We start from the raw sequence: 13,825 nt of genomic DNA on the forward strand, positions 1-13,825 counted from the left end.
TTGAAAATTGTTTGAATTTGACAGTGAAAGTGGTGTAAGAACACAGATTTTCTAACCTATTTTGCCGCTATTTAAAGAAAAGACAAAACAGCACGTGTAAAACGTTAATACCTACTAAAACAAATGAAATAGTACTTCGGTAAATTCTGACGAAATCGTTTGTATGTAAAAGAGCACTGATCACGTGAAAGAGGTTTGGGGGAGGCGGGCTCCAGTGACGTCAATTGAAATTGTCCAATAGACGCTTATGTTTTTCGCCCTCTGATTGGTCTATCGCCAGAGTGAACTGTGAGCCCCGCGTTTACGTCGCAGGAGTGAGAATGTGTGAATGTTCACGAAGGTTATGAACTGCGAACGGGGAAAACGTGCACGCTTTTAACCCCCCCTCAACCTGACCTGCAGTGTGGATTTTGACCCAGATCAGTGATATTTGGTCACTTCTTCCCCACAGGCTCGCTTTCAGAAGTTATAGTGGAAGAAGCGACCGCAGATCGATCAACGGGGGATTGCTGGGGGTGTTACCGCGTTGAGACGCACTGAGGTCGGTCACTGAGTGTAGGAGCGGCCGTTGGACTCACACCCACCCGCATGAGCTCCACACGGACTTTTATGACTCTCCTGCCCAGTCCGGTTGATCCCGGAGAGCATGAGCCGAGATGAGCCAGAGAGACACACTCGTGCATCTGTTTGCTGGAGGGTAAGACGAGCTTTTTTTACTCATCGAGTTTATTTGACACGTACACAAACAAAAATTGGTTGGTTTTACATTCACACATTCGGACTTTCTCCTTAATAATATAATTTCAGAAAAGTATTATTTGCAAATTCTACATAAGGAAATCATATTATCAGCCAGTGACTGTCAAAGTACAACATTGTTCACAGTCAAATAAACAGTGCTAGTTGTTTGAAGTCATACTTGCATGTGGTTTCAGACCGAATATTCAAAGTACCATAGTAAACAATATAACGTTAGTGAAAATATAATGGGTGTGTAACTTTTATGAAACTTATTATTGTTATTATTATTATGTGGTTTCTTTTGGGTAAACAGTTAAACATCTTTAGACTATCTTAATCCAAAAAAGTAACAAATAAAACACAAAATTATAAAACTTATGTGAATGTGTGTGTTGTTTTCCTAGATTAAGATTGTAATATATAACTTTTTTTTTATTGAGGTATAGTTGGTTTTATATTTCCACATTCGTTCAGTGACAACTTGTGACATGCTACCCATATTGTTTAGTATGGTACTTTGAATATTCGGACTGAAATCACATGTAAGTAATAATGAAATAGGAAAGCGACCCCTCAGCCTGGAATACTCTTCAGTCTGAACTAAAAATGTCTGAGCTCATCCCAATTACATCGTTTCGCTCTATCCCTTTTAACAAACAACAACAGTACATTTCTCAATGAATGTGTTTTTAATATATTGTATTGTGGTATAGCTGAACAACTAAACTGTATTTTTATATTATATAAATTTTCTATTTATTATTAATATTATTATTATTTAATTATTATTATTATTATTATTATACATTTTTTGACCTCTTGGCCAGGTCACCCTTGTAAATGAGATCTTGATCTCCATGGGTTTTTATCTGGTTAAATAAAGAAACAAATAAGTATCACTTCAAAACGACATAAGCACTATTTAATTGGCTGTGAACAATGCTGTACTTTGATAGTCATTGGCTGCTAAAAGGATTTCACTATGTATAATTAGCAAATAATACATTTATGAAATTATATTATTGAGGCGAAAGTCCAAATGCGTAAATATAAAACCAACTTTACCTCAATAACTTTTTACTCAACACGATTATTATTTTAATTCTCGTTTTTTAGTTGTTGTTTTTAGGAAAATGCCATTTTAGTTTCTTTTATTGTGATTATTAAATAACTTATAAAAATATTTTTGTTTAATATATTTTTTCTTTTTTTCTTTGATAGTGAGAGATTAACAAAGTTATATGTTGGATTTTGTTTACCATTTTTTAATCTTTAATGTATTGAAATGAAAAAGTTTGTTTTCACAGTTTTTCTTATGAATATTTTCTGTTCAATTGGAGTGCATGTGGGTTTTTACTGTATTTTTATTTTACGTAACAGACTTGCTGTACCTAATGCTTCTGTTCTGTCATTACCACCACACCAACCATATTAGAGAACAATTGAGTTTTTGTTAACTTATAATTTACGTAATTAGCTGGAATATCCTGCAGGATCACAGATTTATAATTTTGAGAACTATTTATATTATTAATTATAAATGATATATACTTGTGTATAATTATAATAAGTTATACATGTTGTTTTGTGCTAGTTTAATTATTTTCTTCACAATCTAAAAGTGTTATTAAAATATTTATCCAAAAACTGAAAAATATAATTACTGTAACACACTAGATATGGGACGATAACCGTCCTTAAGGTATACCGCAGTTTGGAAAAGACAAGGTTTTAAAACTGCCAAAATTTTCTGTTATACTGTTCCTATGGTATATGCAAGAATATTTTTCATTTTTTTATTTATTTATTTATTTATTTGGACAACAGTATCTCCAGCAGAAAAAATATCCAAAGATGCCGCTTTAATTGTAATGAAATCTGTGTTTTTGAAACTAATGAAGACAGCATAAGTCAATGATTCATTTGAATTATTTAGCCTGACATGTTTACTGTGACGAAATATCTTAAATGTTTCCCAAAATAAAATATATTGTGTTCAAAGGGGAAAAAATTGCAAGGAAAATTAAAAGGAATATATTTCAGAGCAACCGTGATGTTTTTATTTGAGGTTATCATACCATCAGAATCTTATATCAGCCTATGCCTATAACACACCATATAGCAAAAAGTCCAATATCTTAACTTAATATTTAAACAAAATATTGATTCTCTATTTTTTTATTAATTATTTATGTTTACATATTATACACTGAACAAATGAAGGTTGATTGCACCACATTTCAAATCAGTTGCTCTTTTGGCGGAAGTATAAATCTGATGAAACATAGGAATCAGTAGTTGTAGCAGTGTCATTTATGGCTGATAATGACTCTCATGATTTGACTTTCAACACAACCTTCAGTCAATGAATCACTGACAGACGTTTGATTTGTAATCAGGCAAAAATCGAACATGCCTAAAAATATATGGCGTGGTGTGGTTTGCAGTATGACTATGCATAATGTAGCACCACAATCCAGAGAGATCTTAAATTCAGCTACTGTGATATTTATATTACAGTTTACAGAATAAATCGTGAAAGAAACCTCAAGATATTTGTAAACATTATAGGGATTACAGATAGAGCTGGGCAGATAAACGATATTATATCGAATCACGCTAAAATTGATGTCAATAACAATGATAAGCGTTTGGAGTTTTTTTTACACTACATTTATCTAAAAGCCAATCAAACAGCAGAAATGTGCAATGGGAATCTAAAAGTGTGTTGATATTAGAGATGTACCAAATTTTCGGCCACCAAAAATGTATCGGCCTAAAATATGTTATGCCATTTAATGGATCCTCTAATTTTTGTGATTTCAGGCATTGTTGGGGTACTCTTAAATGCGAAAGCATAAACAACTTATCGAATATATCATTATTATTATATATCGTTATCGTTCAACATGGAAAATAAGTTTCGAGATTGCATTTTTGCCATATCGCCCAGACCTAATTACAGAAAATTAAAATGGAAAGTTTACTTGTTTTTAAGAACAGATATGTTTCTGAGTGCTTTCCTAAATTGGATTCGTTGTGTCTTGCAATAATATTCTGTGCCCATTGTGATGGTAGTCACTGCTCTAAAAAAGATCTGTCCTCAGATAAACCAGATCTGCGTTTTAATTGGAACTAATGATTGGCACTTCATTAACTCTGTCTAACTCAGGGGTGTCCAAACTCAGTCCTAGAGGGCCGGTGTACTGCAGAATTTAGCTCCAACTTGCCTTAACACACCTGCAAGGATGTTTCTAGAAAGCCTAGTAAGAGCTTGATTAGCTAGCCCAGGTGTGTCTGAATGGGGTTGGAACTTTGCAGGACATCGGCCCTCCTGGACTGAGTTTGGACACCCCTGGTCTAACCGAACTCACCAAAAATTGGCTTTTTATTTATTTTATTGTCTCATCTTCACATGTTATTACTAGCTTTTATTTCCATAGTATTATGATAAAAGTACTATATTGATTTAAAAGGACAGTTTGCTTAACAATGGAAATTCTGTGATCATTTACTCTCCTTTCGCTTGTTTCAAGCCCAATTTACTTTCATTATTCTCTTGAACACAAAATAAGATATGTTAAAGAAGGCTGAAAACTTGTATATATTAATAGGCCTGTTACAATAATCAATATATGGACTTATCGCACAACACATGGACATGACCTCAATTATAGTGATGCAATATATGTCGCCCATACATAAAAACCAATTCTAGCAACATTTGAGCTGATTTTGCAACATCTCTATCTTTGTTAAAGGTTTCAGTGTCAGTATGGTTGAAAAAACACTGTAGGATTTACTATAAATTACTATAGTATATTTTCTTGTGTGTGTCTGACAACTAAAAATAGATCTGATAGCAGAAATCGCAGCCTCTGTTACTTTATACCTTGCACTTTTTTGCTAACATTTATTATTATGTAATTTTTTAGGATTTGAGTTTTCACATTCTGATTTCAACGCCTTATTATTAAATCGTTAAATGGCTATAATTGAGTATTCTTAAGAATAAAATATGATGTGTTTTTTGGAACAGTTACTTGCGTTGTGATGATATTGTATTGTCAATCTGGCAAAAAATATCTTAAAATGACTAATATTGTTTATCGCAATATATTTTGGTGCAATATATCATACAACAAAAAATAGATATCGTCACAGGCCTAAATATTGACTTTCATAGTATTTGTTTTCCCATTATGGAAGTCAATGGCTAAAAACAATGGTCATCTTTAGTGTTGAACAGAATAAGGAGAGACTCAAATGTTTGGAACTATTGGGTGTGAGTAATTGTTTTATTTTTGGGTGAACTGACCCTTTAAGTCACGTTTTGTTATATAATAATGGCAATCAAAACTATCATGATATTACTATATCAGTGTTTCTCAACCACGTTCCTGGAGGACCACCAGCTCTACACATCTTCCTAGTCTCCTTAACAAAACACCTGATTCAGATTCTCAGCTCATTCGCAGAGACTGAAAGACCTGTAATAAGTGTGACCGACAAAAGAGACATCCAAAATATGCAGTGTTGGTAGTCCTCAATGAACGTGGTTGAGAAACACTACTAAATGAAACCATTTTTAAAAAACCTGAATTACACCTTGTTTGATTCATTATCTGAGCTCTGGGTGTGTCTTTTTTTTAACACCCACTATTAATATGGTTTTATTGAGTGAGTTTGTTTTAGTTCTGTCATGCCTAATTAAATTTGACACTAAAACTGCAAGTAAGTGATTCATTGAAGGGTTCATTCATACAACTCCTTTGAAATGTCTGGTTTATGCAGAAATGAAATAAGTGACTAGTTGTGTACAAATTTGGAGATTCTCTGAAGCAGGGGCGTAGTGGACATTTTAAAAGTGGGGGGGACAGCTGTATGAAATCCAAAATTTTACTTTCTTAATCACCTGTTTCTAAATGGTCTGTCTCTAAAAGTGAAGGGGACGTATCCCCCCCGTTCCCCCCAGTTGCTACGCCCCTGCTCTGAAGTGGCTACTATACTTATAAACGTATAATTGTGTAGTTTGAATGAAAAAGTGGATGTACTATTTTCACCATGTTGTCAATCAGCATCAGTACAACCTTTGAGTGCAACTGTTTTTCATCTACAATAGTAGGGAAGTATGCAGATTCAAATGCAGCCACTTTCTTTAGAAACGGATCATTGATTCACTACATTCATTCATTAGTAGAATCATTTATGAAAGTAATTCTGCAGTTTTTTATGCTCAAACACACCATGACATTTTTGGCTTGTGCTGATTGTCAGCCATTTTTAATATATATATATTTTTGGCTTTCCTACCAAATCAATTTTAACTGGCGGCAAAGAATACAGATACACAAAGTCAGTTCACACTACAAATGTGGAAAAGAGCAACGCTCAGTATAGCCATCACAGCAAAAGAAGTGCCGCCTTCTAGTCAAAATAGCAAATCATCAGTCTTTATAGTCACATGGTTCTATGGAGGAGAGGTCTGTACATATTCGCTTGTTCATTATGGCAAGTCCTGTCTTTTTATGACTACTTTGAGCTTGTGGAGTTCAGTATCAATTAGTACTGAAATTTTTTTTAATGATTTGCCATTATGTTCACATGCTCAACAGAAATGACTGTGATTGGCCATGAAAGTCATCAGTACACCGAACTCACCGCTGTTTATTGAGTGTGACCACAGATACAGGGACACTGGAGTATTTTAAAACCACAATTCATCAGCGGATCGCTCATATGTCAGCTTATAGACAAACCAGCTGATCGACGTGACTTTGAAACCCTCCAGTGTCCCTGCATCTGTGGTTACACTCAGTAAACAGCGATGAGTTCGGTGAACTGATGACCTTCACAGCCAATCACAGTCATTTCTGTTGAGCACGTGAACCTAATGGTAAATCAACATGTTTAAGAACGCGCTAACAGTGCTCAATAATACCTGAAAATGGATGCTTTTAATTTTAGTACCGATTGGCATCGAATTCCTGTATCAAGACAACCCTACTTTGGGTCTGCATTGATTCTGACAGAACATCACATCATAACACATCATATATCATGTCCTTCCAGTGTAGTCCTCCAGTCTTTGCTCAGGTTTTGTCTCTGTTTACCCAGTGTTTATAATCGCATCCTCTGGTTACCATTGAAACTGCCTTAAAGGAAATTGGTGTTATGCTAATCTTTGTGCAGTAGCTGGAGCAAACTGAAAATGATGACTTGTGAAACAACAGTTTTGGGGCACGTCAGTTCAGATTTGTTGTTGATTTAAAATATGTAATTTTATGTAGAGTTCAGCAAGCATTTTTCGAGATTTCATGATTTCCCCATTCATTTAAAGCTGATTTATACTTCTGCATCTTGCACGTATATGGTCCAGCACAGCTTTTGCGTGGTCGCATAGCCTTCACCATGGCTGATGAACTAAATGAGCATATGTAAACTCAAAAGCATATCTGCCATTGTAGATTTAGATTCATACAATATGCATCTCACCTCAAGCCGATGCTGTTTTTTTCCATTGGAAAACACTCCTATCAGGTTTTTCCCGGCACGTGAGGGATGGCTTTGGGTTTCTGTGTTTGCTGACCCACATCTTCCAGCACGAGTGCGACTGTTGGAGATGATTAACAACAACTCACCTTTCACATTAAAGCTGAAACTCTATCACCCACGATCTAAATCTGTGTTGTGAGGTTCAACTCCACACATGTGGCTTTCAGATAAGGAGTCGTTGCATGACTGACCCACATGACTGCCCCACATTGTGAGGTCAAACTTTGGACCATTGCTGATAGGGCCGCACAAAATTGGAAAAACCTGACATTACATATGTTATATACATATAACAAACAAACTAGTCAAAAATAAATACAATGGAGCAAAGATTCAAGTGATATAAACAGTGCTTCATGGTTTTCAGACGAGTAACAGTATACAGGTAGAGAAATTGAATTATGAAGTGTAAAATCACACTGTACAGTCTTCATAATATACATAATTCAATAAAATTAGTCTTTATTAAAGATACAAGCGGTACAATTTCTTGTGCCTGAATGCTTTAAACTCTCTTAAAATTCTGACACACAGACCTTGAGTCCAGTCTTTATTGTCATAAAGCTACAAGTGTGGACATAAAGTAAAACGAAATGTTGTGTTATTCAGGACCATGTGCTACAAAAATAAGCATCAATAAAAAATTATAAATATGAACACAACACTAAACGTAAGAGCAGTTTTTTTAACCTATACATACTAGAGGTGTGAACCTAAACTGGTCTCACGGTTCGGTTACGATTATCATGCCATCACTATAACAAGCTGTCTGTATAAACACACACACACACACACACACATGGACACACAGCACCACGCTGTTTCTCATTTACACACATACACAAACATAGACACCACCAAACAAACACGCGCACACACGCCACGCGCGCTTGCTTGCTTTCTCGCTCGTTCGGGAGCGATATTGTGAGACCACCCACTCCTTTTAAAATTACACCACAGTTACCGACTGCTGCCGCGATTCAAGCGGGCTTTGTGTGTGCGAAATTCTGTCGTGCGGCGCTGCGAAAAGGGGCGGGATTAAACAAGATCATTAGACATTTAAAAAAGCAAGCGATTGCTCCATGTTTTCAATTTCTGTCCAGAGGGCTCCTGTTTTGTTCCTCGATTGGTCTCATGCTGTCAAATGATGCGATTTCGCAGGTTAGAATTCACCAAGCTTGAACTTTGCACCGTAGCAACCTGCGAAACTCGACGCATGACCTTGCGTTTCCGGTCTGACGCATTCACGTGCGTATGAATGGAAGTCTATAGGAGGAAAAGCTCAGTGTGACCGCAGCTTTATTTGGAAATTTATTCCCGCGCCGCATGAAATCTGGTCGGGTCCCGCGACAATGCACAGGTACAGCCGCGGGAATGCATACAGCCGAGAGGGGAGGAAGAGTCACGCCAGCAGGTGAAATGGGCCACAGTGAGAGAGAGAGAGAGAGAGAGAGAGAGAGAGAGAGAGAGAAAAATGAAGTACTTTCATTCCCTCAATCGCAGAGAAATAGAGGCTTCTGCTGTAAGTGCCATTGAAAGACTTTCCAGAAAACACACACGCAGTGAAAATTTTAAAGTAGTTGGCGCCTGTAGTGTTGTAAATACCCGCGCTCGCCTCCCTCGCGACAGAGCGCATATGAGATAAATAACGTCAGTACATAATAACCGGTTATGATTATTACTGAACCGATACCGAATTGTCCGCGTCTGCATTGCGGTGCACCGAAGAAACAATTAATTTTGACACCCCTAATACATACTAGAGCAGTAATCTAACTATACATATACCAGGGCTGCACGATTCTGGCTAAAACGAGAATCACGATTTTTTTGCTTAAAGTAAAGATCACGATTTTCTCAAGATTCTGTAGATGCAAAATAAAGGTTAATATGAGCAGACTATTATTGTTATTTCCAAACACATGGTAAAACAACTATAATAATATTGTGTGTAGGTCTACTGTTGGTTAAAATGCTCAACTTTGAATAGACTTTAAATATGTCCTGGTCATTAATGCACAGTAAAATTATGACATCAGAATATAACTATTCATAATTCTGAAGCTGAATTATTATGTTTGAGACGTATGCTTGCAATCTGTCATTGACAACATTATTAGACCAATTTTTCTATTGGTAAAATCAGATATATGTCATTATCAGATTCCCTCTTGCATTATATTCAACAATACATAGGATAAATTAAACATTTATTTTCATGCACAACTCTTTGTGTTTGCTATTAAAGAAAAACAAAATGCTTGTCACAATCATAACATAAATGTGATATGATTATTTAAATGATGTGCAGGCTTTCGGTTTCATTTTCACTGCTAAGTGCTGTTCATACTTCCCGCGCAGCTCCCAAACGATCACTCTGTGCCACAAACTGAATGTTATTTACAAATTTATTACCTGTTAGTCACGGTGTATGCAGGTTCTGTTCACTAAACTGTTCACTAAAATGTAATTTCTTTCTTGTAATGATGTATTTGAGGCCGTAAAATCACCCATGACGTGAGCTGCTGACCGTGAGCTGTTACCACAGAGAGAGCATTCGCACGCGCCCTACTTAATGACAGACGCACGCACACTCTCTCTGTGGTAACAGCTCACGGTCAGCAGCTCGCGTCACGTGTGATTTCACGGCCTCGAATACATCATTACATAAAGAAAGAAATTACATTTTTGGGTGAATTATACTTTATAAATACAGTACGTAACTCTTTCAACACCATTCGGAGGTGTCCGTGTCGCTGAGAAACGTATATAAAACAATGTGAAGACTTGTGCGTCCGCCTTTATGCTTCTCTCCTGAACTTGAAAAGATGATTGGCAGAATCGTAGAAATGCTGGATTAGGATCGTCTAGGGGGTTGAATCGAGATCGCAATCTTTTTTCGATTAATCGTGCAGCTCTAACATATACTATAAATAGTTAACTATACACATAAATTAAAAGGTGCTGCATAAATATTAACTTAAAAAAGAAGCAATAATGTGCAAAACAGGTATTTAAAGTTGTAAAAGTAAGCAGTGCAACATGATTTGTGGTATATTCATAAGTAAACATTGTTTTTCTTTATTGAGTCCCTGTAAGATGGAGTTTAAGTGTGCGATGCATATAGAGTGTTTCTACAGGTGGTTTGTCAAGCCCACTTACCTGTGTGAGGCACACTCAGCAATATTTTTCTACTGATATGTAAGTAAGTGTCTTGTGCAAATGTGCACGAAAAAGTGTCACAGAGATGAAAGTGCGTTCCCTACAGGTGGTTTGTCACACAGGTGGTGGCACACTCAGAATTGCATAATGTTTTGAAGTTGTAGATGATGAACTTTCACTCCACAAATCACGACCTGTGTTGACCAAAACTCACCATTGTATATGCACACATTACGATATCGATGTTGAAACATATATTGTGCAGCTCTAATTGTAAGCAGAGTTTTGTATGTGCAGACGTTTTCCCCTCACTGTTCCTCACAGTTTGTCTGCTTTCCTCTATTAGATGTGGAGGCACGGTGGGTGCGATCCTGACATGTCCATTAGAGGTGGTGAAGACGAGGCTTCAGTCTTCCTCCATAACGCTCTGCATCTCTGAGGTGCATCTAAGTACAGTTAATGGAGCCAGCGTGGCCCGTGTGGCCCCTCCGGGACCCCTTCACTGCCTCAGGTATGTGTGTAAAGTTAAAACCTTATGCATATTGGAAGTGGTGTGGAAGTGCAGTTTAAAAATAGTTCTTGAAAGATTTGATTTAGATTGATTTATCATGTGTGATGCATGATAATATTATCAAGTAGCACTGTGGAATGGATAAATTGGTTGGGGAAAATTAAAATATGCATATAAATTATAACACATTTATATTTACATCACAATGCATCAGCTAATCAATCATAGGAAATAAAAGCAATTGTTAATTTAGTTTCTATCAGACAAAATGTAAAGTTATGTGGTTGTCCCACACACAACCCAATCATCATCAGTTATGTGGTTGTCTCACACCTACACACACACAGATGGAAAAAGAAAGGGTTCTCTAACTAAGACAGGAAGGCTTCTTTAAATAATTTCAAAATGTATACATGACATTAGATGTAATTATTAATAGTATTTCTTTATTTTCGTTAATATAAAATGCTAATTTGACTATTTACTGTTTTATTTGTACAATTAAGTTGAATAAATGAATAACAAATACAGAGAAAAGCAGAATCCCAGTAAAATAAAAAAGTTGGACTGGTAAATTTGTTCTTTGGTACTGGCAGATTAATATTTACATATTGCCTATTTTTCAATATACAATAAATAATACAATTTTACAAATCACAAAATTAGATCAGTTAGGCCCAGTCCACACGAACACGGTTATTTTCAAAACCACACATTTCTTTCTACGCGGTTTGGCTGTTTGTCCACACGACAACGCTGTGTCAGATGACTGAAACCACAACTTTCTGAAAACTCTGCCCAGGGGGGAGATTTTATAAAAATTTGGCTACAGTGTGGTCTTGTGGACGCTAAAACTGTATATTTAGTCTCATGACGTCAGCGTGCACGTTGTTTTCTCCTCTCTGATTGGCCAACATGATTGGGTTCACTCCAGACATGGACAACTGCACATTCGCGGCAAAAGATTAGCGTTTTCCGCATTATTCAACCGCCTCTGTACTCACGTTTGCATTGACGAGAATGTAATTGACTCGTGAAATGTACTTAATACCCACTCAGTATAAAAGTTTATCGCCACCTGTTGGTTCGGCATGCCCATAACATGCATCACAGTGCGTTTGGAGATTTGTGGATGGAGACTTTTTCTTAATGAAAAAAGGGAAAAACTGTTTATAAAAATACCATGTGGACATGGCCTTATTCTCAAAAAAAATCCCACAGATGTTGATATTCAGATGAAGCAGCAAAATTAAAAGTGGCCAAACATTCATTAAAACTTGCGATGTGATTTTTGTTGAATTTTCTTTTTGGGTGCCGTTTTACCATACATTTACTTTTGTTCATTGCAAACAGATCCAGTCAGCACTCATTTATCATGTCTCAGTACTCACAAACCCAAACATTTTGTCCGTACATTATATTTGTTCATATTAGCAAAGACTAGAACATTTACTCATCTGATTTATCATGTCGGTTTTAGTTCTGGATACCGGCTACACCCTGTACTGAAATAGTCTGAATGTTACCTCAGTGTTGTGAGAATGTTGAGCTTGCGTTGAGTTTGCTCAGTGTTTTGTAAACATTTGCACAATATGGTTTAAGGGTCTATCTTCGCAACCAAAGCACACACCCCTTTTGGTTATCCTTTCCAAAAATATGACCCTATTTTTTCACCGCACAAAAATATGTGGCTACGTACAGGCAGAAGCCAAGATGAATTGGAGATTGTTGGTTGTTTGCCATCTAGGAATTTTAGTTTTTAGTGCAGTCACGGTTGATTACCTGTTATATAAGATGTAAATGTATACATTACCAAGGCAGTAGGTATGTTGAGCTCTGTAATCCCCTCTCTTTGCCTCTTTCTTTCTGTTTTCTTTATAAAGCAACTATTCTCTGAGGTTTCCACTCCCCCTTAACCAACCAATCACTGCCCTCACACCAACACACGCTGATTTTTGGCACTTTGCTCTTGCTTAAAGTGTGTGTGTGTGAGACTCAGTAGTTTTCAGAACAGGTCTCTAGTCTGCTTGGCTTAATTTAAGTCATACATCACAGAAAGTTACCAGATTCTAAGTATGAAGACATCTAGATCTACTTAGTTTGGTTTCATTGAATCTAATTCAGTAGGTAAATGGTTCTGACGTCATGCACACTCCCTTAATGGTTTATCGTTTATTATGTAATCGGTTAATGTTTGTTTTTTTGACACGTGAATGTCCATCCAGTATCATGGACTTTGAATGGATGCTCAGTCTTTGACGGCAACCACAAAGATATCGGAAACGATTTCACCTCCTTTCTGAACGTTGATGAATGTTTGTTTTGCCTCTTTATGCCAGTTTTTGTGGGTCAGTTTCTTTTATGCAGCAATGGAAAAATCTGCAGAATACAATAGCGATGTTTCCATTTAAAGATGTAAATGAAAACGTATGCGCAAAACTGGAATACCGGATAAAATGTTTGAAAATAAAGCACCGTTTTTATCCAATGAGTGAAAGAGAACAAAATCATCACTTCCTGATAAACCGGCGCCAGATATAAACAGAAAGTTGGAGTTTTCGGTGATAGAAGAAGCCACTTTGTCTTTTCCCTTTCCATAATAAATGAGTTGCACCCAAGCGGCAACGTCTTCTGTAGAAAAACCAAGCGGCAACCTCCCGCTCTCCCTCATGAAGCTAATACGGAAGTAACTGAAACTGCAATTCATCGAAATTCTGCTAGTCCTGGCTCCATAATAGCCTATAGTTGCACCTCAAAAGATAAAACGCAATGAATGAGCAGTGGATTTTGGAGGCGTGAAACACTTTTTGGGAGCACAAACGCTCAAGACAGCTCTGGAAGTAATAATAATATAAT

At 36.6% G+C, this 13,825-nt stretch overlaps 1 protein-coding gene across 1 annotated transcript in view; it reads left to right on the forward strand.

The window, feature by feature from the left end:
• The first annotated feature begins 289 nt into the window (after positions 1-289).
• slc25a36b (solute carrier family 25 member 36b) overlaps positions 290-13,825 on the forward strand; it is a 35,294-nt gene continuing 21,758 nt past the window's right edge. Inside the window, exons 1-2 of the mRNA XM_056473959.1 lie at positions 290-697; positions 10,805-10,969. Of these exons, the coding sequence (XP_056329934.1) occupies positions 657-697; positions 10,805-10,969 (206 nt within the window). The 5' untranslated portion in view covers positions 290-656. The remainder of the gene's footprint in view (positions 698-10,804; positions 10,970-13,825) is intronic.

The sequence above is a fragment of the Danio aesculapii genome, chromosome 15 (assembly GCF_903798145.1).
Source record: "Danio aesculapii chromosome 15, fDanAes4.1, whole genome shotgun sequence".
NCBI lineage: Eukaryota > Metazoa > Chordata > Actinopteri > Cypriniformes > Danionidae > Danio > Danio aesculapii.